The 27,690-nt window shown below is 51.3% G+C and overlaps 1 protein-coding gene and 1 long non-coding RNA gene across 3 annotated transcripts; one reads left to right on the plus strand and one right to left on the minus strand.

Annotated features, from left to right (window-relative positions):
- Positions 1 to 1,393: 1,393 nt before the first annotated feature.
- Positions 1,394 to 12,388, plus strand: LOC123384299. The gene is made up of 3 exons (XR_006595143.1): positions 1,394 to 1,572; positions 11,529 to 11,625; positions 11,952 to 12,388. It is a non-coding gene; the product is annotated as an uncharacterized LOC123384299 (long non-coding RNA).
- A 165-nt stretch (positions 12,389 to 12,553) lies between these two features.
- CCN5 (cellular communication network factor 5) lies at positions 12,554 to 26,100 on the minus strand. Of its 2 annotated transcripts, none has more exons than XM_003983447.5 (5): positions 25,702 to 26,100; positions 25,433 to 25,547; positions 21,181 to 21,397; positions 15,379 to 15,633; positions 12,554 to 13,565 (listed from the first exon to the last, which is right to left on the minus strand). In XM_003983447.5, the coding sequence occupies exons 2-5, from the start codon at positions 25,490 to 25,492 to the stop codon at positions 13,345 to 13,347; spliced, it is 753 nt and encodes a 250-aa protein (XP_003983496.2). In that variant the 5' UTR covers positions 25,493 to 25,547; positions 25,702 to 26,100; the 3' UTR covers positions 12,554 to 13,344. The 2 variants fall into 2 exon arrangements, with proteins under 2 accessions (XP_003983496.2, XP_006929792.2); XM_006929730.4 differs by having other exon boundaries at positions 25,433 to 25,525; positions 25,702 to 26,097.
- Positions 26,101 to 27,690: the final 1,590 nt, after the last annotated feature.

A 27,690-nucleotide genomic window follows, 5' to 3' on the forward strand; every position in this document is an offset into this window, starting at 1 on the left:
CCTCCCCCCCCCCCCCCCCCCGTCGCTCTCAAAAATAAAAATAAATAAATAAACATTAAGAAAACTAACTGAAGGGGGAATGGAGAGTTGTGAAACCATTCTGTGTCCTTTAGTGTATGCCTGAGAATTTTCACAATAAAATGGTTTTTCGTTTATTATTTTTTAAAAATGTTTATTTATGTTTGGGGGGGGGAGGGGCAGAGAGAGAGGGAGACACAGAATCGGAAGCGGGCTCCGGGCTCTGAGCTGTCAGCACAGAGCCCAACACGGGGCTTGAACTTACGCGGGGCTCGAATACAGACCGAGAGATCCTGACCTGAGCTGAAGTCGGATGCTCAACCGACTGAGCCACCCAGGCGCCCCGCACAGAATTATTTTAAATGATAAACACCTAGAACATTTGCCATTCTTGAGCTGCTAATTGGCTTTTAGCGTTGTCCTCCTTACAGCAGCTACAGGATCTATCTTCTGATTTCTGACGGGGGTTTATTTCAAGTGGAACAAGGATTTGAAGATACTGTGTAGCAACTCGAGTGCAGAATCTCTCTCTCTCGTGGCAGGTTTTTTCTGGATCTCTTGTCATTGTTTCTTCCATGCCTAAATTGACAGTGTTTTTTAGCAACTCGTCTCTACCGAATTTTCATAAAAACAAATCTCTTCCTTTTTGCACTCGTATTTCATCAGCCTGTGGAATATCGTTACAATAACAAGTGTGGCCGGTGCAAACTGGTTTGGGAACAGGCCCAGCAGATTCTTGGCAAACGTGCCATTTGTCTTAGCTCAGGCTGCCAAAACAGAATCCCAGAGATGAGGTGGCTTAAACAGGAAACTTTTATTTCTCACGGTGACAGAGGCTGGAAGTCTGAGATCAGGGGGCCGGCGCGGCTGGTGAAAGTCCTCTTTCTGGTTTACAGATGGCCGTCTTCTTGTTTTCTCCTCGTATGGCAGAGAGCGGAGAGAGGAAGCAAGTTCTCTCCTATTTCTTCCTATAAGGGCACTAATCCCATTCATAAGCGCTCCCCACTCTTGACCTTATCTCCCGATACTTTCATATTGAGGATTAGGATTTCAGCATATGAATTTGGGGACGGGAGGTACACAGACTTTCAGCCCACAACACCATTCTGTGGGAGGCAGCAGAATGGAATGCCAGGCAGTGGCCCACTAGCTGTGAGCTTTCATTGTGCCTGGGGCAGGAGTGTCGTGTTCCAATGAAATGCAGAGCACTGGTTAACCTGGTGGGCTGATTAAACAGACATTGTAAAGAAAGCTTCTACCTAGTGTGGAATCATCTCTGAAAGACATCTGCCCAGATGGAGACTACACTTCCCAGCCTCCTTTGCTTCCTAGCGTGACCACATGACTAGCCCACACCAATGGAATGTGAGTGGGCGTGGTGAGTGTCATCTCTAGGTGGGGCCTTTAAGGAGCAGGTGAACTTCTCCACCCTGAGGGCAATCTAGCTGCAGAAGGCTCCCAAGGTCCCGGAGTTTGGTGGAGCCATAACCTGTAAGCTACCTGGCTCACCACATGAAGGAACTCCAGCCAGGAACACCTGCTTTGGACTATTACGTGAGTAAGAAATAAACTTCTATTGCATTAAGTGGCTGAATTTGGGGGTTTGCTTGTTATAGCAACTGCCGTTACCCTAATTAATGAACTTACCTTATAGGGCTGTTGTGGGGGTTAAATTCGACAACATACACGTAACAGATTCTTAAATGGGGCTTCTGTTGCCTCCTATTTCCACTTAAAACCACAAGGTGCTAGATACCCCCTATTTCCAGAAAGCCACGAGACACATGCCTGTAGGACCTTCTTAGGGACATCATACCAGGTTTTCTCCTACCCCATCCCCACCCCCTCAGCAGAAGATTAGAATTTGAGAATGATTTTCTAGAACAGGGAGAAACGACATGCCTTTTCTTCTCTGCTTTCTTGGGGAAAGAACAAAGGGGTACTCCCCTTGTCCTCATAGATCCTGCTTGTAGAGACTTGGGGTTCCTGCCAGAGCCGGTGAGTGGTATCTGTTTCTCCAACTGCTTGCACATCTGCCCGCAGAGTCTGGGCTGGAAGAAAGTGGTTCAAGAGAGATGGCAGGGCGGAGGGCATCCCGCACCCCCAGCCATTTGGCCACGCAAGGATGGGAGAGCTTCCCGTGAGCTGAGTAGGTGCTGGGCCATCTGCTCAGTATCCTGCCCAAAAGGGATGATCGTTTTGCTTTCCAGGAAAGAGGACTCTGGCAGAAAGAGGCTATGAAGTGTATTTCTGGGGACAGGGTCTCAGTGAGGTCCATGGGTCCTAGATTTCCCTGAATAAGCTACTCACGTGGCCCAAGGATACCAGCCTTCGGACACTGGACACACAGAAGGAATCCATCCCCCTGAGATGACCTCAAGCAACACCAACTTGATTTTTGCCTCCTTTCCTGTACTGCTCCCTCCAGGCCTCGTAACAGGAGAAGCTAGAACTTAGAAGGGGTGGGGGGTGGGAAAGGTGTTAAAGGGACCCTCACACTGCTTTCAGTGCTGCAGAGATTAAAAGCAAGATTCTAGAGCCAGACATTCTGGGTTTGAATCCTGTGTCTATAACTTACTAGCTGTGTGGCCTCAGGCAACTTACCTCACCTCTCTGGGCCTTAGTATCTGTCAGATGCTTTTTGTATATGTGCTGCCGAAGCGAGCGCTGTAAGATGCTTTTAATAATAGTACCTACCACCTAGTGTAACAAGGTGCACCTACTTAGGCTACTTAACAGTTTGTTACATTAAATAACAATGCATTCTTGAAGTGAAGGGTCAGTCCTGACTTAGCAGAAGTGTTCAGTAGGATATGATGAGGTATCTCAGCCCGACTAAAAAGCATGGGCAAGGAGAGGTTTGATGCAATGTGTTCAAAGACAACAGCTGAAGAAAAACTAAACCCCGCTTCTGTGTGTCCCCTCACTAAGTTCAGATTATTCAATAAACCAGTGATGCAGGTCAAATATTTCGATCACTTGGGGACACGTTGAAACCCTCAGTACATATTAAGTATTATTGTTATTCAGACTTCTGCCAGGTCAGGGATCAAATCCTCTCTAAGCTTTATTAGTTTGGAGTGATAATAAGAATGGCTATTTGTGCGGTCTCCCACTTTTTGGTCTTCATAAACCACCAAATTTCATGAAATTATTTGTGAGTCCGAATAACACCGCCAACTCCCTTTGCAAAGTGAGAACAATGGGGGAAATCCACAAGCGTTATTTATAGGCATCCTCATTTTAGAAGAGAGTCAATTTCATAACCCCTCAAATTAGAGAGGTCATAAGTTCAGGGTAAAGGCCAGTCCTACAGATGGTATCCATTTAACTTGATGAAGTTCCACTGCGTTGCCCTTATTTTCAGTACCAGTTCACCGGCTGGTGTCTGAAGACCTCAGACATACATTACATAGAGTCTGCAAACCTCTCGAGCTATTGTCTCCTGTCCTCATGGCCGCCCTGTAAGCCTGGGATCATGGTCTGCATTTTCTCCATGAGGCTATGGAAGTCCAGAAAAGGTTGGATGGCCTGTTCAGGTTCACCCAGCTGGCGCAGTAAATCAAGCCTGGCCCCAGAGTCTTGACGTTCCTGGAAAAAATTTGCCTTTTCCTCTGGGTTGCATGCGTGTTGCAGGGGTCTCCGCTCTATGTGGTCACCCAAGGACACAGGCCTTTTTTTCGTGGCTCTGTCCTGCCCTAAAGCAGAGACTCTTACCCCGGAGTCGAGGGATCTATGGATGGAATTTAGGGATTTATGGACTTGAGAGGGAAAAGAATTGCATCTTTATTTACACTCACCTCGAGCTGACTCTTAGCACGTCCTTCGATTAGGAACGTGGACAAGGTGGCATTAGCTGTACCTACTTGTTGCCGATCGAAGTCACAGGTATTGTCGCATCACGTTGCAGTTAACTGCAGACAATCACCACATTGAAATGACGGTAATTAGACTCGATCTTGTTTACTGTGTTAAAATGAAGCACATATGTAACTATCTCACTTTTTTTTTTTAATTTTAGTGACCATATTTCAGTAATTTGTTTCCTTTGTAACCCCATATATGTTATTTTATGTATTTAATTTTACTAATCAGAGAAGGAGATCATAGATTTTACCAGTATAGGCTCACAACCCTCTCTTGAGCTTCCCGGGTATAGTCTGAAACCAGCCCCCGCTTGAGGAGCACAGGGAGATACCCAAGAGAGAGATGGGCCACTCCAGGTTGGTAGGTGGCAGTTTTAATAATGGCAAAGGGAACTCCCATATGAGGCTTGTCCCAGGCAGCAGGAAGACGAATGGATCCCTGCACCTGCCCGCCAAATCTTAAGGGTTCATGAAGGGGGCCCTAACTGGGCTCAGTCACATACACTGTGCGGGTGTTTTCAACACCACATCACCATCTCACGGCTGTGTCCTTGGAGCAGGCTCTGGGAACAGGAAAGGCAAGTGGAACCCACATTCCAAGGGCAGGGGAGAGGCTGAGGAGCCTCGAGTACTGGGTCCAGCTCAGGGGTCAATCGTTAGTCGTGTCTTTTTGATCGTGGTCCCCAACAAACAGCTATGTGAGGGGACCTAGGCTCACAGAGAACAGTTAAGAACAATGTTCTAGGGGTGCCTGGGTGGCTCAGTCAGTGAAGCGTCTGACTCTTGGTTTCGGCTCAGGTCATGATCTCATGGTTCGTGGGTTCAAGCCCCACACCGGCTCTGTGCTGACGATGCAGAGCCTGCTTGGGATTCTCTTTCTCCCCCTCTCTCTGCCCTTTCCCTGCTTGCTCTCTGTCTCTCAAAATAAATACACATTAAAAAAAAAAAAAAAAACCCTTGGAGCCGTCTATTGGGTCCTCTGGATGGGACCAGTGGACAAAGGCAAAGAGCGAGTGTGGAGGATTGTAAGTGGGGTGCTTATGGTTCAGATCTGAAATCCTATCCCACGGCCAGACTTCAGTCCCCTGGCCAGAAGGTGGGGTCTCTCTCTGGGTGCCCAGGAGGAAGAGAGAGACAGTTTGGAGAACAACCAGCCACCCTCTGCCCCACTGTCACAGCACTTATAAGGACTCAAATTTAAGAAGACACTGAGATGCCTGGTCTCACCAATTTCCGTGGGGGGCAGGTGCCGGCCACCAGGGGTCCATCTGGCTCGTCTCATCTGCAGGGTCATCAAGGCTGGTGTTGATGGAGGTGGTGCTGGGGGCAGCTGAGTATGCTCTTCTCAGATCCTTCTGTTCTTCCAACATGCTGTCTGCTTTGTGTCCCAAGAACCCACAGTCTGTCGGGGCTGGTGAAATTAGGACAAAATGTACATCCTTGAAAATATAATTATAGCTCCAATGTATGTAGAGCTTTAGAGTTTGCCAAGCACTTCCATCAGCCTGGACTTCTCTGGTCCTCACCACAGCCCTCAAGCAGGGAAGGGCAAAGATGACCGTGTCATTACAGTTGAAAACTGGGCTTGGAAAGGAGAATTCAATGCTCAAGGTCACAAACCGGAGGTGGAATCAGGGCTAGAACCCAAGTCTGTCACCATTCAGCAGGCATGTGGTAAATACCTACCGTGTGCCAGGTCCTGTGCTGGCTTCAGGGACACAAGGATGAATCAGAAATCTACTTGGCTTCTAGGGAGCAGAGCCCAACAGAAAAGCCAAGAATAGACTGGTAATTACACTACCATATACAATTATATTTGTCAAGACTCTTTTAATTCAAGTGATAGAAACCCAACTCAGACTGGTTTAAATAGAAACGGAATTTACAGGTTCCCATAACTGAAAGGTTTAGGGAGGTATAACTTCAGGCATGGCTGGACCCAGCAGCTCATACCCTATTGCCTGGCATCTGTCTCCCTTAATTACTTGGCTCGGTGTGACTTCATTTTTCAGGCAGTCTCTTCTCAGGGTGGCAGACGTAGCCTCTGGCAACTGAAAGCTTAGCCAGTGGCCGTTTGGCTACTTGACTCAAAATGATGGTAATTGTTCGCCACTGATCCCAGTTGTTCCAGAAACATTCTTGAGGCGTTGCATGGGATGGCTGACCCGCCTACCTGACCTGTGCGTGCTATTCTGGATGCCGATAAGGTGGGGATGGGGTGGAGCCATAAGACTGAAGGAGGCCGAGTCTCTTAATCATTTTGTGGAGGAGACTATCGCCCAGAAGCACCTGTTAGGAGTGTTATGTAACTGAGAAATAGACTTTGGGGTTTAGCTAGTAAGCAGTGATGTGGCAAGGCGGGGTCATGGTGTTGGAGTGGTGTACCCCCAGAGGCAGGTGATAAAGGGGTGCGTTGTTTTTAAAGACTTTTAAAACTCGAATAAGACCGGCTAAATTTGATCTGCTCTTTATTATCACATATGCCAGAAAATCTAAACATGGTCAGCGGTAAAATAGTCCTTCCTGGGGAGCCTGGGTGGCTCAGTTGGTTGGGCAACCAACTTCAGCTCAGGTCATGATCTCACGGTTCGTGGGTTCAAGCCCCGTGTCGGGCTCTGCGCTGACAGCTTGGAGCCTGGAGCCTGCTTCGGATTCTGTGTCTCCCCCTCTCTCTGCCCCTCCCCTGCTCACGCTTTGCATCTCTCTGTCTCTCAAAAATAAATAAACGGCAAAAAAATTATGATGAAGACCCATATGTGCACCACAGTGATTAAGGACACATTACAAATATGACCGTTGACAGGAGATTTTAAAATACATGTAGATTTCTTTGGGAGATCGAATTGAGATAGCTGAGAAATCTGAGCGAACAGCCTCGGGGGGACTTCCCATTAGGCCCCCAGACTGGCCACCTGGAGTGAGCAGTGACACAGTGTGGATGCCACGGTTCCCAAACCTTGGGCTTTGAGTGGGGTGCGAGTGGGGCACGGAGCAGGGATCGAGAGAGGACAGGAGGGCAACGGGATATGAATGGGATGTCTCCAAGCCTGGGGGATGCAGGAGGGTTATCAGGACCTGGAGGTCCCGTCCTTGAAGCGAGGAGAGGGTGAAAGTCAAAGTCAACCGCCGGTGCTTGGCTGCCTGCTGGCTTCAGGGCTGGGGAGAAGCTGCTGAGGCAGCTCATGTTAATGTCCCCTTCTCACCAAGAGTGGATGAAAAGACCTAGCCCAGCAGTGGGATTCAGAACGCTTCTATGAAAGCCAGTGGTGAGGGGCCAGGAGGCAGTGAATAGGCCACAGAGAAGAACCAGACCAGTATGATGGGACCACTCACAACTATGTTCATTGGCCAACCTCAGGGTGTCCAAGAGGCCCGGGCTCCTGCCCTTGGGGTCCCCCTGATGTTACAATCAATCAAAGCAGAAGAGGACAAAGTTCTTGAGAATCAGCTAAATCATGACCCTGTTGCTGAGGATCTGGCTGACATCCTAGACCACATTGTAGCCACGGAGAGGCATGTGACAGTGAGGCTGCTGGAGCTGCCCCTTGAAGAGGGCACCCAACCTCTTAGTGGAGCAGCCAACACGTGTGTATGTGTGCGGGAATGATCGGGAAGAGAGGGAGAAATGGGAAGACGTGGGAGTGGAAAGGGGGACTTCCCCGAACATCACCCGAGGTGAGAGTGGTGGGAGCCAGCGCACAAGGGGAAGGTTGACCTCAGGTAGACATGGCAGCTGCGACTAATGGAAAATAATCTGGGGGTCATCTAAGTGAAGACGTGGGGGAAAGAGTGCTCCTGGCGGGGGGTGGGGAGCCCAAGCCGTCCAGCGTGGTGGGGCACAGTGGAGGCGGGAAGACAAAGCAGGACCCCGTGAGTCATGGACGGAGTCTGGACCCAAGCCAGAGGGCAGCTCTGAGCCTCGGAGGGGTTTAAGCAGAGTGACATAACCATGACTGGGCTCCAGAAGCAGCTCCCCGCTGCATAGTCTGGCCACTGGGAGGAGGGAGCTGGATTGTGGACGAGGGACTCGGAGTCGTGGAGGGGGTGGGCCACATTAAGGTGCTCTCGCTCAGGGCGGTGCAGGGGTCCTCAGAGGCATCCGTGTAGTGTTTGGAGTCAAGAAAACTGTGGCGCTGGTGCAAACAGTAAAGGATCCCGCTTCTTCCCTGCCTTTGGGCAAGGCCCTTCCGGGTGGAGACGCCCTGCCCTCCTGCCTCCCAGGGCTCCTCCCCGCCGGGCATCTCGGCCGTTCATGCGCGCGAGTGCCACAAGGGGGCAGCAGCGCACCACTGTCCTCTCCCATTCTCCCCTGGAGCCACACTCCTGATTAACCTTACAGTTTTAATGAGGCGGACGACTTATTAAAACACAGACTTCTGGGCCCCGTCTCAAGAGTTTCTGTGAATCTGGAATGTGACACAAGATATTTGCATTTCTAACCAGTTCCCAGATGATGCTGATGCTTCTGGTCCGGGGACCCCACTCTGAGAACTACTGAGGTTGAGTGTTGGGTGGGGATGGGGTGAGCTCTGACCCACCCAAACACGGCCACTGGGAAATCACTGCCAACCGGGCAGCCACTCCCATTTGACAACGATGGCGTATTTACTTTTCTAAGCCCCCATTAAATCCCTTTTTCAAAATGCTGAATGAAGGTATATCATTTCATTCATTCAATAAGGACCAAGCCTGGTTCTGTCCTCGGTGTTGTTCTAAGTCCTGGAGATCCAGGAAACAAAGCAGAAAAAATAGGTCCCAGCCAGCACTTGCGGAGTCAGGCAACAAATAATAAATGTTACAAACAAGTCAGGTAGTGTGTTAAAACACGCTACACGCATCAGAGGGACGGAACAAGGTGGCTGAGGCAGGTTCTCTGTGAAGTGTTTACTTTGTGAGTCAAACTTGAAAGAAAGTGAGGGGATTAGCCATGGGGAAACTTGGGGGAAGATTATGCCAGGCATAGGGAACAGCCAGCGCAAAGGTCCTGAGGTGGGAGAATGTCTGGCATGTTCAAGAGACAGCCAGGAGGACCATGAGGTCAGAGCAGCACGAGCAAGGGGGAGAGTAATTGAGGATGAGGGCAGACAGGTGACTGGGGCACAGTGAGGGGCGCTGTAGGTTGTGTGGAGGCCTTTAGATGTTCTCAGGTGCAGGAGCGGCGTGGTCTGGCTTGGCTTGAACAGGATCCCTCTGCACACACTTCAAGGAGCAGGGTGGAAGGCAGGAGAGCAAGAAGAGGGTGTGAGGTCATCGGGGCAGAGATGATGGTAGCCCTGGCTGGGGAGCGGTGGAGAGGACAGGGTGGTAAGAGTTTATACATACCAGCAAACCCCATACTTGTCTGTATTTCCATAACTAAATGGCCGGGTCAATGTGGTCATCTACTCCTCTGTGCAGCGACTCAAATTCCCGACCTTAACTCATGTCTCTATGTCAGTCTATGATCTTTGATCGTCTTTGATCTCCAGCTGCCTCTGGCCACACTGTCCTAGGTGACCACTGCATCCTCGAACTCAAGGCATCGAGGACACCCCCTCATCTGCCGCCTGTAGAGCCTCCACCACTCCCCCGGGTTTCTGTTGGTGGCCCCTCCACTCTGCCACCCTCCAGCCCAAAGCCCAGGGCTGTATTGGGTATCTTAGTTCCCGTGCTGCTCACGTGCATCCTTCAAACCAGATCTCACAGGCAATGTCAGGCTCTGCTGATTCTCCATCTGTTCCCTCTTTCCCATGCCCACAGCTACCTGTCCAGGCCCGTGGGCCTCACCCCTGAACACTGCAGCAACTGCTCACAGGGGAGCCTGGTGGCCAGGGGCATGGGCTCTCGAGCAGGATTCTCTGGGTTTGAATCCTGGTTCTGTCCCTGTGGACTTGGGGCTTTTTCCTCAATTTGCCATCTCAGTTTCTCTGTCAGTGAAATGGGCATAATTATACTTCAAATGTTATTATGAGGGTCAAGTGAGAGATTACATAGAAGATGCTTGGAGCAGAGTCTTGTATGTGGTGAGAACTCTATAAATACTAGCTCTTTTAGCATTAATTTTTAAAGTTCATTATTTTGAGAGAGAGAGAGAGAGAGAGAGAGAGAGAGAGAACACAAGCAGGGGAGGAACAGAGAGAGGAGAAGAGAGAGAGAGAATCCCAAGCAGGCTCCACACTGTCAGTGCAGAGCCCGATGCGAGACTCAAACTCACAAACCGTGAGATCATGACCTGAACCAAAATCAAGAGTCCGACACTCAACTGAGCCACCCAGGCGCCCCAGCTCTCTTATTATTTATGCAATAAGTCTTTATTGAGTACTTATTGTATAGAGACCTCCATCTATTGGAAGATAATCGAACCCAGGAAGAAGAGTGCAGACCCCAGCAATTCCACTCTTGAATGTTGATCCAACAGAAGTGTTCATCAATATCCAGCAGAAGACACGGACTAGAATGACACCCTATTCATAATAGCCCCCATCTGGAAACTACCCATCAGGCATAGAACGGGTAGAGAAAATGTAGTCTATTCGTGCAAGGGAATAATACCACAGTGATGAGAAGGAATGCACGATTGTTACCCGCAACAACATGGATATTTAACAAGTATAAATGTAACGGGGAATGGCTGGGCCCAGCACCTCCAGCTGTGGGTTTCAGTGGGGGTAGTCTGATTTTCACCTAACCTGTGCCCCCAAAATGACCTCCTCTTCTTTACAAACAAAATTCCCAGCCTTTGCCTCATATCTTTCCCTGACTTGCCAAAGAACCGTGAGGGCAGGACAATAATAATAGCCTGTAGTTCGGGTGAATTACCGCGAATTAGGATGAATTACCTAATTCATGAATTAGGGTGAATTACCGTAATTAGGAATTACCGCGACCTAATATGGGAACTCATCAACACAGTGATCCTTTAGGGTGGGTACTGCTCTTTATGCCCATTTTACAGATGAAAAAACTAAAGCACTAAAAGGTCAAGTCAAGAGGATGATAGCTAAAATTGTTATTTCAGGGGCGCCTGGGTGGCTCAGTCGGTTAAGCGTCCGACTTCGGCTCAGGTCGTGATCTCGCGGTCCGTGAGTTCAAGCCCCGTGTCGGGGTCTGTGCTGACCGCTCAGAGCCTGGAGACTGTTTCAGATTCTGTGTCTCCCTCTCTCTGACCCTCCCCCGTTCATGCTCTGTCTCTCTCTGTCTCAAAAATAAATAAACGTTAAAAAAAAATTAAAATTGTTATTTCAGTCTCAGAATACTCAACAACCCTCTGTGTAGAGCCCTGCTGTTCAGCCCACTTTAGAGAAAAGGACCCTGAGGCACAAAGAAGTTAGGTACCGCCTAAAATCACACCAGGAAACAGCAGAGCTGGGTTGGGCCAGATGGCCAAGCCCACTCTGTGCAGCTCTGTTCACAGCTGCTTGATAGTGAGGTCACAGGCCTTGTAGCCAGATGGCCCAGGGCCCAGCACCACAATCCTAGGACAACCCGTTACTCTGGGTCTCAGTTTACCCATCTCTAAAATGGGAATATCGATAGCGCTTTCCTTTAGGGATGTCCCAAGGGCAACATGCAATTGTGGGTAAAGTGCCCGGAAGCAAGCGCCCCACATGCAGGAATCATTGGACACAGGTCTGTTGTCCTCATCCTCGCTCTCACTGTTTCTAGGGATATTCTCCGAATTTTCCCCGGCAATGACCCCTGTGGAGCCTGACCCACTGAAACTCTCATTCCGTAAGAGAGCATCAACTCAGCCTTGAGTCAGGTAAACTGGGCGTCCAAGCAGCTTTCTCATCTGTGAACTAGAGTTTTGTGAGGAATAAGTGGCCCAGACGCTGCCTGTGATTCTCTGTCTGGGGTTTTTGGAGGAGGTGTTACCTGAGTAAAGTGCTGGAGGCAGCTGTCTCCAGGGGCAGGTCCTGTGCCTTCTGTGAGCTGGGGCCCGCCCTTCGCCTCCTCTACAGAGTATCTCAGGGCCCTAGACTCCCGGGCTCCCTTGCCTCTCACCTTCCGGGGGAGGGGGTGACGTGACCAATGGAAGGCACTAACGGAAGCCAGGTCTGCCTCCCCATCTCCATCACTTTTTGCTAGGTCTGCAAGGCTGCGTGTCCTTGGGGGCTCCTGCTCCCCGCAGCCGGCCCTGCTGTGATTCCACCTTCTGCTGGTTGATCGCGGCTTCTGGGCTCTGCTCTCCCTCAAACCCTGCATCCCAACAGCTGGTGCCAAGTGAAAGAAGCCATTCACAAGACAATACCTCCTGCGAGATGCTCTTTATGTTAAGAACAGGCAGCTAGCTATCCGTCATCTAAGGTGCTGGAACTCAGAACCGTGGTTGCCTTCAGGGGTGGAGGGGATGACGGGGAAGGCGCCGTAGGAAACTTCCTGAGAGGATGGAAATGTTTCGTACCTTGATGGGGCTATTGATTACACAGGCGTATACATTTGTAAAGACTCGGTAAACCGTATGTTAAGACCTGTGTGTTTCACTGTGTGTAAGCCATGCCTCAATAAAATTAGCTTAATGAAAATAAATCCCTGTTTAAATACTCAGTGTTTTCTAATTTCCTGACTGGAGTGTGATGAGAACACAGTTTTCCTTTTTAAACACACAGATGTAGATCACAGAGGAGGAAAGAAAATTTATATGTAGGTTTAAAAAAGAAAACAACAATAAAACATGAGACTTCAAACAATTGCACACTTGGGTGGGTTTATTTCAGGCCGTGTTCCCCAGTCGCTGGGGGCAAGCCTTCATTTTCCCCCTGATTTTCTCTGGTCTTAAATGTTGCGAAGCACCAAGCTCTATATAAAGCGTCTAGCTCAGTGCCTGGCACGTTGCAGGTGTGCGCGAAAGGTTCATTTTTATTAACATGAGTTGGTTTTAACGGATCCCTTTCAGGCCTGTTTTCTGACTTTCTTCAAGACAGTGTGATTTCACCTTGTGATTTTCACAAAGGATGCAGCCTCTGCATGCTGCCCTTGGATGGGGAGCGCTTTCTCAGACAGCATAAGCTTGACCTACAAGCTCTTGCCTAGGCGTGTACCTGGGACGTCTTTATGTCAACTCCAGGAAAGGGAGCAAGAGATTCAGAATATCTGTGCGCCCCTCTTCACCACACCCCCGGGAAAATAGCCAGTCCAGCCCAGCACCTGCCTTGGCCTAATGATTAAGGGACAGCTGGTTGCCTTATCTGCTGGAAAGCTTGCCCATGTGTGTGTTTGATAAAGGCTGTGTGGAGGCTGGTAATGGACCAGAAGACCCTGGAAACCTTGGCCAGCCCCCTAGGCTGTGAGGTAGAGGAAGGGAGACTGGGGCACGCAACCCAGCTCTATCTCAGGGTCCAGATGGACCAGACGGCTTGTGAACATTCTTGTCCTCCAGGGCCTGCATGGCGTTGCCCCAGTCAAGGGTGTGGGGAGGGCCCAGGCACGGGGCTGCCTGCTGGATTAGGGTGGGCACCGAACCCCCCTTCCCAGCTCTGCTCTAAAAGGCACTGTTCCGTGGGCTGCGGCCCCTGGCAGGTGGACAGGGCCCAGTCAGGCACAGGTGGTGCTGGGTCTCCAGTCGGCAGAGGCGGTTCTGGTTGGACACCCGGGTGGCCACACCCAGCCCGCAGGTGGTTGAGCAGGGGCCCCAGGCCGTGCTCCATTCTGGGCAGGGGATGCCAGGGGGTGGGGGAGCGACAAGGCCAGAAAACTGGGGTCCTGGGAGGGGGGAAGAAAAAGAGGTCAGCACTGCGAGGTCAGGGCTTGGCGGCTAAGTCAACCCAACTGCTAGCGGTGCCCTCTTGGTCGCGTTGCTTAACCTCTCTGGACCTCGGTCTCTTCCCATGTAAATTTCCTACTGGTCGATTGTTAGGGCTGAATAAAATAATGGAGGGGAGGTGCTTAGCACAGTACTCCTACTTGTAAGCACCTCGTATGTGTGGGTTACTAGGCAGCTGGGATGGTGCCGGCCGGGACGGTCCCCCAGGAAGTGGCACGTTTCTCATTTCTGCACCCCTCCCCCCATGGCCTCTTACAGGAAGGAGATTGTGTGGGTAGTGGTACCGTGACCCGGCCACAAAGATGCTAGAGGTTCTGAGGCTGTGCCCGGAACAAGACGGGGGGTTCACCACCGTCTAGGTTTTCCTCCTCTCACATCCGATTCTGCTCTGATGTTTTGGTGTCCTTTCTTCTGGTCCTTTTTAACCAACTGGTTCTCAACTGGGGGTGATTTTGCTCCCCACCCCCCCCCCCGGGAATTTGGCAATGTCCAGAGACCTTTTGACGGTCACACTGGGAGTGGGGGTACTGGAGTCTAGCCGGGATGCTGCTAAGCATCCTATCAGCTCCCACGCGACAGAGGGTTACCCGGCCCACGTGTCACTAGTGCCAAAGTTGAGAAACCCCGCGTGATATGATTTGTGTGCGGTCTGTATGCACACGCACATGTACTCACATACTGGAGGCCAAATTGCATAGACAGTGCCCTCTCCTGCTTTTTACGCACAAGATGAACTCGCTGGCATCCTGCTGTGCATTGAAGCGGATGTGCCCCGTTCCGTCATGGGGATAACTACAGCCACCACGGATGGAGTGCTATGTTCCAGGCACTGCCTGACTACTTTCCTTGTGTTTACTCGCCCAGTCTCACAACAACTCTGCGAGGTGGATGCCCTTATTCTCACTTTGGAACAGTTGGAGGCACTGAGGCCCGGAGAAGTTAAGCAACTTTCTCAGAGTCCCACCACTAGAAGTAGTGAAGCCGGGCTTAGAACCCCGGGCAGACTCCATGCTGAACCCACCATGCTCTACTCCCAATATGGTCCATCGCCAATGGACCCATGCCTTCTTCCCAGCTGCCTTTCTCTAGAAAAATCACATTCATATGATAATCATAATAACTCAGTGATGTAGCAAGAACCAAATCTCTAAAGAGTTTATAGCATGAGGTAACTGTCTTTCCTCCACCTCTGCCCCTAAGTCCACATCCCAGAGGCAACCACCTTGCCTGATTCAGTTTTGAGTTCCTCTTTGGGTACATCCAAATAATTACATGTTAATACTAGTATATAATATTTAAATTATATAAATATATTATAATGCGTATTAGTATATTAGAATTATAATAGTAGTATGTCGTAATAGTACTTCTGCTATGAAATGCGAGCCTTTGGCTCAAGGATCCTAGCCCTCCTTTCGCTTCTCCACTCTGCCACTAATTTTCATTTTTCATTATTTATGACTTAAAATTATATTACTTCTTGTTCTGCCAGTTTCAAAGAGGTCTTGTGACTCCCCACTCTGCTCACCTAGTCTCCTCAGCCCGCACCCCCTCCCGGGTCCTGTCAGGGAAATCTGGGCTTTGACCTGTCCAGTCTCCTGGCTCCTGAGAAGCCCCGCCCTCGCCCCGCCCCCCTCCCCGGTGGCCCTGCCCCTGGCTTTGACCAGTCCAGAGTCCTGGCTCCTGAGAAGCCCCGCCCTCGCCCCGCCCCCAGGCGGCCCTGCCCCTGGCCTGGGCCAACCCTGCACTCACCTTGGGCTGGGAGGGGCTGGACCCCCAGCCCCCCTCCCTGGTCGCACACCCACTCAGGGCAGCACTTGCCCGGGACCTCAACCCTCCTGGGATACGGGCAGTCCCAGCTGGGCAGCCGGACGTCCTCACTGCACAGTGGCACACAGGTGAAGCCACCATCCTCACAGTGGCAGCGAACCCTGCAGTGGGGCTGGAAGGTCTCCCCATCTCGGTACACGCGGCCGTTCACCTCACAGCTCCCGTCATCCTCTCCCCCTGCAGAGGAGAAACCACACCCCCATCCGTGACCCCCAACTTTTCCCTGGGCAAGCCTGTGCCAGCCACATCCTCCACGTGGTCTCTCTGCAGAGCTGGCCCAGATCCTGCTGGGGAGCGGTGCCCTTACAGGGTCAGGACACTGGGCCAAAGGGCTCCAGCCCATCGTATGTACCCCGTCCCCACTGCCAGCCTGCCCTGGAGCCAGCAGGAACACAGCGAGGCACACTGCATCCTGACACAAGGGATGGGGAGGCGCTGGCCTGGTCGGAGCCCCACTCTGCTTTATTAGCTCTGGACCTTGGCCAAGCGACTTCACTTCTTGCCTCAGTTTCCTCACCTGCAAAGTGAGTTATAATGATACTTATTTCACAGGGTTGTGGTATAGACAAAATGAAATGATATATGTAATGAATCCAACATAAAAGAGATCTTCGATAGATCCTAGCTGCTCTGTTGTTACTATGAATATAAATACTATATATTAATAATATATAACGTACGTACACAATGAGGGTTTCTGCAACAAAATTTCATTGTACATCTGCTGTGTGGTAGTCGTCCCTATTAGGCCAGGGCTTAACTTGCTGGCTGTGTGACTTTGGATAAGTTACTTGACTTCTCTGAGTCCCCTTAACAATAGCATTGATGAGAACAGCTCAGTACCTTCAGTTACACGAGATAATATGTACAAAACATCTGGCATAGTGCTAGGCATATAGTAGGTGTTCAAGAAACACTCTTTGAACAGAGCCCTCAAGATGTGGATGCTATCCCCACTTCCTCCACTGGAAAAGCACTGCTTGAGGGCTGGGGCTGGGAGTGCTCCTGCCGGCACACCCCCATCCCCCAGGCCGGCTCAGAGCATGGATGGGACACACAGACCCTGGGGAAATGCCCTTTGCAATGCCTGGTGCAAGGCCCAGCACGTGAGAGACACTGCTAAAAGAGTTCCGACTTCTTATAAATTCCAGAGATATGTAGTGTGCCCCTCCTGTGTGCCATCCACTGGGCTCCTAGGCAGGACTAAGACACAGTCCTTGCTGTGAGGGATTGATGCCCAGGCAAGGGACATATGTCACTGTCTCCAAGACAGAGTGAAGAGCCGTGGAGAAGTGCGTGTGAGCCGCCCGGGAAGTGCAGAGAGCTAGGAGGGGTCAGGAGGTTCTGGGGACAGATTTGCTGGAAGGCAGATTTTCCCAGGATTTCAGAGAGAAACCTCTAGCGAGCCTATACACACGCAGGAATTTGGGAACCACACAGATGTGGAGGGCAGTCCCTGTTCCCACTTGCTAGCTGTGGAAACTGAGCCACGATGCCCGCTCACGGGGCCACCAAGGATTGAAGGAGCCAGTGTACTTAAAGGATTTCGCCCCGAGTCTGGAACATGGCAGGTGAGTGGGAGCGGGTGATGCCTGTTCCTCTGAGAGGCACAGGCGGACACTAGCGGTCTCCCCACTCCTTCCAGGCCGCAGCCCTTTGGCTCCAAATCCCTGGCCTTCTGGCCTGGATCATGTGGCCGCTGGTTTCCTGGAAACTGTAGGGGGCAGCTGTGCCTTAATCTGCACCCTAAGCCTGGCCGAGCCTGGGTCTCCCACCAGACTCCTGATGTCACAGCCCTGGGGCCTCCTGGTCGCTGGGATGACTGGTAAACAGAGGGATTGTTTAGGAAAGTCAGCTGGAGTGGTGTTAATTTTAGCAAGGTTTCCTGGCACTCCTCCTGGGTCCTGCAGCTCAGGCTGGTTGGGAGTGGGAGCAATGGTCCCTGGGCAGTCACTCCCTACGCTGGGGTCTGCGTGCACCCTTGTGCGTGGTCCCAAATACATGAGGTACCTCCAAACTTACTCATCCTTGGATCCCCACCCCCGACATACACATATAGTTGCCTCTTCTGGGCCCTTCCAATACCTTCTTGTTCAGCAACCTCCCTCAAATAACTTTAGACGGGCTCCTCTAAAGGGGCTCCTGGGTGGCTCAGTCAGTTAAGCAGCCGACTCTTGATTTTGGCTCAGATCATGATCTCATGGTTTGTGAGATGGAGCCCAGCATGGAGCCTGCTTGGGATTCTCTCCCCCTTGCTCTCTGCCCTTCCCCCCTTCCATCCCCCCACCCCTCTCATGCTCTTTCTCTCTAAATAAATAAACAAACAACAAGCAAACATTAAAAAATTACAAAAAGAAACTTGAGAGCCCAGTCTTGTTATCTGGTGATTTCTACATCCTTCTTTCCCTCTGAGGGTCCCTTACAGGAGAGGGAACGACAGGGTATTTGTTTTTTGTTTGTTTGTTTGTTTGTTTACCTTTAGCCACTTGCACACTGTGTGACTGTAGGCAAGTGATTTAACCTCTCTGACCCCCACTTCCTTCATCTGCAAAATAAGTTTAATAATAGGACCTTCCTCATTATTAAGGGTAAAGTGAAATCATGTGTGTAAAGGGCTTGTTCACAGGACATGCTCAATAAATGCCTGTTCCTGTGCCTCTTCCTGCTAGCTTCTCTAGAACTCCTACTATCATTCATTCATTCATTCATTCAACGCTTATTTATTGGGTACCTACTATGCATCAGGCACTGTTCTGGGTACTTGTGGTATAGCGATGACTAAAACAGGCAAACATCCTGCCCTCATTGGAGCTTTCGCCCTAGCAGAAATAAGCCCAATAAGCAAGTAGAGTTTATGATGTCAGGTGGTGATTAGAGCCAGAAAAATAATGGAGGGAAGGGTTTTAAGAGAGGGGTGTTGAAAATGGTGATCGCGGGAGGCCTCACCAAGAGGGTGATATTTGAGTAAAGATGTGAAGGAGGTATAGGAACTTGCCATGCATGTATCTGGGGGAAAGAATGCTGGTAGACAAGCAGCCAGTGCAAAGGGCCTGAGGTAGGAGCCTCCCTGGGATATTTAAGGAACAAAATAGGCCAGTGTGGCTGAAGCAGAGAATGGGAGGGAGAGAGGGGGTTCGATGGGGTCAGAGAGAAAGTAGGAGCAGGACCCTGTGGGGCCTTGTAGCCACCAGGAGGACTTTGGCTTGTACTCGGAGGGGGTAGGAAGCTCTTGGAGGCCTTGAGGCCGAGGATGGATGTGGCCTGATGTCTGTATGGAAAGGGCCCTGTGGCTGCTGTGTTGGAAACAGGCGAAAGGCAAGGAGAGAAGCAGGGAGACAGTTATGCAGCCACCGCAACCTCCATCACGTGATGATGGGGCTCAGACCAGGCTGGTAGCAGGGGCTGGACTGGGAACGGAAGGTTCTAGAAATATCTTGAAGACTTCGCTTGTGGGAAGTATGTGGGATGTGCAAAAATGAGAGAGGTCAAGAATGACTGTAAAGTTTGAAACTCAGGCCACAGGAAGGGTGGGGATGCCCTCGGCTGAGTGCGGAGGCTGCACGCTTGGGGTATGAGGGATCAGAGGCTTATGATGGACACGCACAGAGACTGGAGTCGGCCGTCAGAGGTCTGTCCAACAGGAACTGACAGGAGAGTTTTTGGGCAGCACGTTCCCTCCAGAGCTAAGACCTAGACCCAGCCTCCGTGAGGTCTTAGCTGGCTCTGGCTCATCTGTGGGGTTCACCAGCCTCCAGATTTGGTTCATGAACACCCACTATGTTGCCTGACCAGCACTGGGAGTTGTAGGAAGAAGCAAAGACTAAATACATCTTTGACCTCCAGCTGTTTGAAGTCTGAGTCAAGACGGACTAGGAAAAGCCCCTTAAAAAACTTAGTGACAATAACAGCCAATGTGTACTAATCATATGCTGAGTGTCAGGCAGAAGAGTGATGGAAAGGAGGATTGTGGAGCCAGCTCCCTGAGTTCAAATCCCAGCCCAGCTCCTTATGAGCTGTGTGATCCTGAGCAAGTTGCCTAACCTCTCTGTGCCTCTTTTTGTTTTTTCCCATTTATAAAATGCGAATGACATCAGGACCAACCTCATAAGGTTGTTTTGTTTTGTTTTTTTTAGTTTTTTTTTTTAACGTTTATTTATTTTTGAGACAGAGACAGAACATGAACGGGGGAGGGTCAGAGAGAGAGGGAGACACAGAATCTGAAACAGGCTCCAGGCTCTGAGCTGTCAGCACAGAGCCCAACGCGGGGCTCGAACTCACGGACCGCGAGATCATGACCTCGCCGAAGTCGGACGCTTAGCCGACTGAGCCACCCAGGCGCCCCATGGTTGTTGTGAGATTAAATGAGATAATATTTGTGAAACCCTTAGCGCCTCGCACGCGGTAAGTGCCATGCAAGTGTTCAACAAATAAAGCTTTGCCGTGTGTTTTACATGTGTCCTGGCTAATTAAAACAATGGCCTGGTGAGCTAAATGTTACTTCTCTCATTTTTCCCTTTAGCAACCATCTATGAGTTTATAAAACAAATCACTACTTTCTCATGATTACACTCCCCTGATCATAAAAAAACATTTAACGAGGATTTAGTGTTGATAACCTTATGTCTATTAGTCTTGTTGTTATCAGTCTTTAAGCCTTGTTTTTTTCGATAAGTGGATTCATTGTCAATGATTCATGAGCCCCTCTCTTGTTCTTATTTTCTTAAAATGACACATGCAAATAGATGAAACAGATAGATGGCTCTACAAGACTCATTAACAAAAAAAAAAAAAAGAAAAAAGAGAACACTGTCACATTTTGCTGTTTCTCTAAGGCAGTGGTCCTCAAATAGAGATGATTTTGCTCCCCCAGGGCACACTTGGCAATGTCTGAGACAGATTGTCATGACCTGAGTCATGCTACTGGCATCCAGTGAGTAGAGACCAGGGATGCTGCTAAAAGTCCTACCGTGTGTAGGACAGCCCCCCTACAAAGAATTATAACAATTATCTGGCCCCAAAGAGTAAAGTTGAGAAACCCTGATCTAAAGCGCCAGAAGGCACCAAGGCCTAAAATGCTGAGAGATATAACATGCTCAAGGTCACTAGTAAATGGCAGACTCAGGACTCAAACGATAGCCCAAGGCTCCCAATCCAGGAGGAAGACAGAACAAAACGTTGCTTTAGAATCTGTGTGATCTGGTCCCAAGCTGTGTAAGAGTAATCATGCCCATTACTGTTACTAAGGCTCAGTTTGCTCATCTATAAAGTGGGTCTGAAAGTACTTACCACATAGGATTGTTGTGAGGATTATGTGGCAAGTTTCAGCACACTGCCTGAGACGTATTATGCCCTAAATAAGCAGCAATGCTTTTATTTTCCCAAAAAGGTGTGAAGGTCCCGAGAAAGGATAGTAACATCTGGTTTGAATAATCTGGGAGGACTTCCAGGGGAGGAGTGTTTGAGCTCGCCTTTGACAGTGGGTTGTGATTTGGACAGGTAAGAATGGGGGGAGGCTGCTCAGGGGGAGGGCATGGTTGGATCAAAGACAAGGTGGGGGGGCGGGCAGAGGGAGGGCCCAGGGAACCGCGGGTCACCGGATTTGGCTAGAATGGATGGTGCACCTGATGTAAGGAAGTAGAGAGAGAAGAGCTTCTCTTTGACTCAGGTCCCCTCAGCCTTGACCCTCCCAAATACATCCACCGTCAGTCCCGCAAACCTGCTTACAGAGGCACACGGCCCCTCTGCCACCAGGGCCCGCCCTGGGCTGGCAGATCAGGCCCTGGCTGGGGTCGCAGACGTGGAGATGGTCGCAGGGCTCCCCCAGCCGCCGTGCACATACCCGGCAACAGTTGCAGCCATCCAGCACCAGGGGCGCCCCCGGTGGGCATCGGGGTGGCGGCCAGGGGCAGACACATGGTGTTGGGCACAGCTGGGCACATACCTGCAGAGACAGAAACGTCACTCAGCCATGGCCGTTCAAGGGGGGCAGTGAGAGATCCACACTTTGGCCCCAGGGTCACACAGACCTGGCCTTGAACCTCGTGACACTCCTCCCTAAGAGACAGTTGGCATTGTGGTCATGAGCTAGAACTTTGGACTAGAACTCCAGTCCCGACTCTGCCTCTTATTAGCTGAGTGACCTTGGGCAAGTTACTTAAGCTCTCTTAGCCTCAGTTTCCCTATCTGTAAAAAGGGGGCAATAGCAGTGTTTAGCTCAGAAGATTGTTTTGAAGAGTACATAAAGTGATGCATGTTAAACCCTGAGCAGGCAACCAGGCATGGGGTAGGTGCTCAGTGCATTTAGCAAATGATGATCACTGTTGGGAATGACAAAGAAGGGCTGAGGCCCCGCCCTTTAGACACTATAGTAAGGCAAACGCCACAAAACAAAGGATTAAAATGACAGGGCACTGGGGCGCCTGGGTGGCTCAGTCGGCTAAGTGTCCGACTTCGGCTCAGGTCATGATCTCGCAGTTCATGAGTTCGAGCACCGTGTCTGGCTCTGTGCTGACAGCTCAGAGCCTGGAGCCTGCTTCAGATTCTGTGTCCCCCTCTCTCTCTGCCCCTCCCATGCTCATGCTCTGTCTCTGTCTCTCTCTCTCTCTCTCTGTTAAAAATAAACATTAAAAAAAATTTTTTAAATAAAAAATAAAATAACAAGGCACTATATGTTTTCTAGCACATAGATTGCAAATCTTTATCTCGACAACTGAATAAATCAAACAGTATCATAGATGTTTTTGATTGTTGAAATAACCCAGAATATATTTCTGGATACTTATCAAATCAGCCAGGAAACTTGGGAAAATACTGAACCCCAGACCTCCCCTGGGACTTACCAAATAGAACCTCCAGAGGCAGGGCCCCGGAATCTGTATTTGTACCAGGCTGCCAGGGGCTTCTGATGCACAGCTAGGATTTTGGCACCTCTGCTCCAGTTCTAACCCCCAGCCCCTGGCCATGGAGAGATGGGGACCCTCGGCTCCAGAGAGAACAAGGGTCTTGCCAAAAGTCACAGTGTGTTAGCCACAGAGCTGGGAGCCTGCTTCCTCCTTAAGGATGCTATAGTCGGGAAAAGCCTGAGCCAGGGACCCGCCCCCCAGGTGGGTATCGACCCAAGTGTCCTGGCTGTTTCTTCCCACTCAGGACACAGAAACAACCAAACCAGAAACCGGATGCCATGGTCTCCCCATATGTCCATTTGGAGGTGGGGACCAAGAGGCAGGCGTAACTCAAGATGTTCCCAGTGGCCCCCTCCGTGAGGGACCAATTTTTAGTTCAGTAGGATCCTTGGAGGACCAGAGGGTTTTACCTGGAGAATGGAAGACTTACAGTTTACAGAGATCGAACTAATAACCTCCTATCTTTGGTGTGGCCCCAAAGCAGGCAATGACCTCTTTGCCCTAATCCCCACTTTGCCCCAACCCTACCACCCTCCAGTCCTGCAAACCTGCCTTCAGTGGCCTGCAGCTCACACCCTGGCCACCAGGGGCCGCCCCAAACTGGCCTACCAGCCTTGGGTGGGAGCGGGTGTCACAGACCAGGCTAGGGCAGCACTGGTAACAGGTTCAAGCGTGGAGCCTCACAGGGGAGAGAGTTCCCGCCTCTGCAGAATTCCAGGCAGGAGACTGGGTGATACCAAAGAGATTCTAGAGAAGATGGCCTAGGCTCGCTCCTCAAAGCGTGGTCTGGACCAGCAGCAGGAGCATCGTCACCCGGAAGTCTGTTGCAGTATCTGGGGCCCCGCTTTATGAGTCTGACTCTGCCTTTTAACAAACCTAGAAATTATTCTCATGGAATTGACCCAGCGAGCAATCAGCCGGACTCTGGGGTTCCCTTTCAAACCAGAGGGTGGGCTCCCTCGGTGAGTGGGAAGTGGGGACTCTGATCAGAACTGGCTCTCGGGTCCCTCCCACCTGAAAGCCGGGGTGCCAGGCCACAGACCGTCTGGCTTGCACCCAGGTTCCCACTTTGGCTCTCCATGAGCAAGCGTGGCCAGGGCCAGATGTGCAGGTCCTGATACGCAAGAGGGGCCGCTAATAATATCAGTGATTATGGCTAACAGTTACCACGGGCAGCCATAATGTGTCATCTGATTTAGCCCTGCGAGGTGAGGTGCCAGCACTGTGCCCACTGTAGAAGCTCAAAACAGTGTGGCCACGTCACCAGTAAGAGGCAGAGCCAGGACCGGAATCTGGGTTCACGTGAATCCAAGGCCCAGGTCGTAATTATCACACCTACCTTGGGGAGCTGTTTGCCAGCTTAGCCTCTGCTTCAGTTTACCCATTTGTTCAGAACGGTCAGTGACAGGTCAAGGGAGCACACCAAGGGGAGGTAGGCCCTCTCTGGTCTCCCTCTATCTCCATGCCCTTCCCAACCACCCCCTGCACACATGGTTTTTCCAGACCCTTGCTGCGGTCACCAAGGGGGAAGAGCCCCGGACACAGAATATTCTAGGAAGAGTTGAAATCCAAGTTCTACCACTGACTGGCTGTGTGACTTTCAACACCACGCTGCTGAACCGCTTTGTCGGAGAGGGAGCTGTTTCCTTCTCAGTAAAACAGGGTAGAGACCACCTATCTTAAAATTGTGACAGGGATAAAAGGTCACGGCTAGCTCTTGATCATCGTGACTCTGTCTGTTTCCAGGTCTCTGCCACCTGCCCCTGTTCACAGGCCTGAGCCCAGGAGCCCACAGCCCGCCGGAAGGCTCGGGATTCTCGTTCTGAGGATTGTTGTAGCTCTCCGTGCTCGTGATGACCAAGTCCCTGAGTCCTGTGCAGGATGCTGCCTGGCTCCCTGGGACCAGGAAGTATGGAGGTGAGGACAGTGGGCCCAGGATGGCTTCATTTGGGTCTTTTATATAAGCCTGGGCCCAGAACCCCGAGCCCCCAAGCCACCCACCTAAGCATGATGTTCTGCCGGGCGCCTTCGGGAGAACAAACAGTGGGGACTGGGATGCTGGCGGAGTTCTGGGCCTTGCCCCACCGCTGCTCAGGACCCAGGAGAGCAAAACTTCTGCTGTGCTCCTCAGCGGAGCATAAAAGCCCAGTGAGATCATGGCTCGCGGTGGGGCCAATCTCCAAGGTGTCGGGAACTCAGCATTTGCTGAGGGAATCACAGGGATCAGCAGCTGTGGCCTCGGTCCAGGTAGGGGAGAGGCCCAGGCAGGAGAGGCACAAGTAGAAGCGCCCCTTCCCCACCCTCCACACACTCAAGCCTATCCTGGGCTCCACTTCCTCTATTGCTCTGATGTTTCTTTGCTGTGTGATGTTAGTCAAGTTGCTTGCCCTCTCTGAGTCCTGCTTGACTAAAAACAGGGGATAATAAATCCTTACGAGGTTGTTGGATATGTTACACAAGGTAGATGTTTCACAGACCTTCTGAAAAAATGTCCCATAAGAGAAGATCATCATTCCACAAGGTGTCTCCCTGTCCCCTTTCAGCCAGGTCTGCAGGTCACTAGGTCACTCACTGCCAACAGCATTAACGCCCTTGCAGCGTGAACTTTTCTGATCAGTTAGACACCAACATCCTTTCAAACCCTGGCTCACAATCAGGCAAAGCAGGGTGTATGTGGCATCTCATTTGTAATGAGGACGCCCACTTCAGCTTTGTAGGGCTCTGGGGACTGCTAATAGTCACGACCCTCTGCTTCTGAACACCTGCCACGTTCCGGGTGCTGCGCTGAGTACTTTTGATGAATTACCATAAATGATCTTCACAAAAGCCTCATGATCATTGTGCCCATTTATCCAAGGAAGCAGCTGAGGCTCGGAGAGGAGAAGGGACTTGCCTGAGATCACACAGCAGAGCTGGCCAGGGGCAACTCTCTGGGCACCAGGGAGGGAAGCCCGGCTGTGCCCAACATAGAAGACCTGCAGGAATTCTTTTAGGGGGTCCTTGGCAGTGATTTCACACCTCCCCAACACACCAAGGAAGTCAGCAGGATGTTTTGGGGCCCAGGGCCCCCTTACCTTTGAGAGGAGGCAGAGGAGGGAGAAGGCCAGAAGGTGGGTCTGTAGTGTGACTCTCATGTCACTGTGTCCCCCACGGAGCCGGCTTTCAGCCTGGGAGGCAGGACCTGTGAGTCTTTATGTTCCGGCAGCTGTGAGGTCACTGCCAGGCACACAGGCTCACACACACACACACAGATGCACACGCACACACAGATGCACACGCACGCTGGTCTCTGCATTCCTGCTCCTCTCCCCATCCTCATGCTCCCACTGATGAGCCCATTTACCTGAAGATGAGACGGCGAGGCCACCAAGAAGGTGCCTACCAGTGTGAGCGTGTGTGTGTGTGTGCGTGCGTGCGTGCGCACGTCCGTGTGTGAAAGCCAGAGCCAATGCCAGTGCCAGGAGCCTGTGACAGGCTGGCAGGGGCCTCTCTGGCTCCTCCCAGCCCAGGAAGGGAAGGGGACCTTCCTGGGCTGCTGCTCTTGCTGATGAGCCCTGGCCTGACCCCTGCCCGCCCCCCTGGGGGCTGTGGATCCAGAAAGAGCTCAGCAGATACCCCCTTTGCCGCGCCGACCCAAATCCTCCGAAGCCCCGTGGCCCGGACTCTGGGCAGTTTCAGCTGGGCCTGTGGTTTCTGGCAAGAAGATTGGCGGCCATCCAGAGGCGGGTGTGACCCAGAGCAAAACTTCCCTGGGCGGCCTGTTTGCTTTTGGCAACAAGGGGCCTCCCCAATGCCTGCTTCCCCGGGCTCCGGGAGGTGGCCCACAGTGGGTGAGCCCCGTGCAGGCTGGACCTATTGTGTGCCGGTGCTTGCCGGGCCCCTGCCAGATGATCTAGAAGAACCAAATCCATTTCGTTTAATTCAGCCATCTCTGAGGCCCCCTCTGTAGGAGCTGGAGACACAAGAGTGACCTTGGGACAAAGCCCAGAGTGGGTGACGACAGAGGGAAAACAGGTGGAATTTCTGGGCATACTGAGGAGGGGTCCTTGTTCAGACCGAAGGGAAGGGGTGGCTGCCTGGGGGAGGTGCCTTCACAGAGAACCACAGGAAAAGGAGGTGTGAGGAGAATGTTGCAGGCAGAGGCAAACACAGCAGGAGTGAGCGTGATAACATGCCTACTCTGGGAGCCAAAGGTGTGGCCGGAGCTGGCGGAGGTGGGGAGGGGTGTTCTCCATGGGGAGCAGGACACCGAATTCATACCGCCGGTGTCTGGGGGCATCTCCAACGATCCAGCCACCGGGGCTGCCGGACGTGGGCAACTGCTTGGGTTGTGGCATTTGGCAAAGATAATCACCGGTGGTGTCAAGGGGGGGCTGCGGAGGGCTTTGGCCCCCATAATCTCCACCAGTACCCCAAAACTTGAAGTGAAGGCGCTGGGTCCCAGAATGGGCGGTTGGTGAGGAAGAAGGGTGAGCTGATATAGGGGTCAGACTGAGTGGATTTCCTAGGGGGAAACGCCCTCCCTCCCAGCTGCGGTCCTGGGGAAGGAGGCGATGGGGAGGGGAGATAAAGGTTGAAATGTACGACCCCGGCTCCGTCTCTGTGGGTTCTGGCTGGAGGGGGAGGGCAGGGGGTCCCTTGGCCTGCAGGGAAGGGGATGCGGTCTTCGTTTACAAATGCTTCTATTTCGGTCAGAGGCATGCCTAGGGGACTCTACACACGGAGCGGATCCTTGCTGAGCACCCCCTCCTTCGCACGACAGAATTATTTTCCATAATAATCATAAAATGAAACAAATACTTTTCATGTATGACCTAAGGTTTGCACTTACCAAACAAAAACACCACCCTCCACAGCTCACACTGTGTCACAGTTTTAATGTTTATTTATTTTTGAGAGAGAGACAGACAGACAGAATGTGGGCAGGGGAGGAGTAGAGAGAGAGGGAGACAGAACCTGAAGCAGGCTCCAGGCTCTGAGCTGTCAGCACAGAGCCCAGGGCAGGGCTCAAACTCATGGACCCTGAGATCATGACATGAGCTGAAGTCAGATGCTTAACCGACTGAACCACCCAGGCACCCCTCACCGTTTTAAATTTTTAGCACAGACCCAAATTCCAAGGAGTCACATAGAATGAGAGAATTGACAGACCTCTATCTCCGTCTTCACTGTCACTCAGCATCCACTGATGCTTTTCATCTACTGTCGGGGTGCAGAACTGTCACCCCCAGCGTTAGAGACAGGTGCTGCGCAAAATGCCAAACCATCAGGCACTTCTGCTGTCGGTGAACGTGTGCTCCTGGGCTCATGTGCACTGGGCAACTGTCTTCCT

This window comes from Felis catus, chromosome A3, assembly GCF_018350175.1.
Source record: "Felis catus isolate Fca126 chromosome A3, F.catus_Fca126_mat1.0, whole genome shotgun sequence".
Taxonomy (NCBI): domain Eukaryota; kingdom Metazoa; phylum Chordata; class Mammalia; order Carnivora; family Felidae; genus Felis; species Felis catus.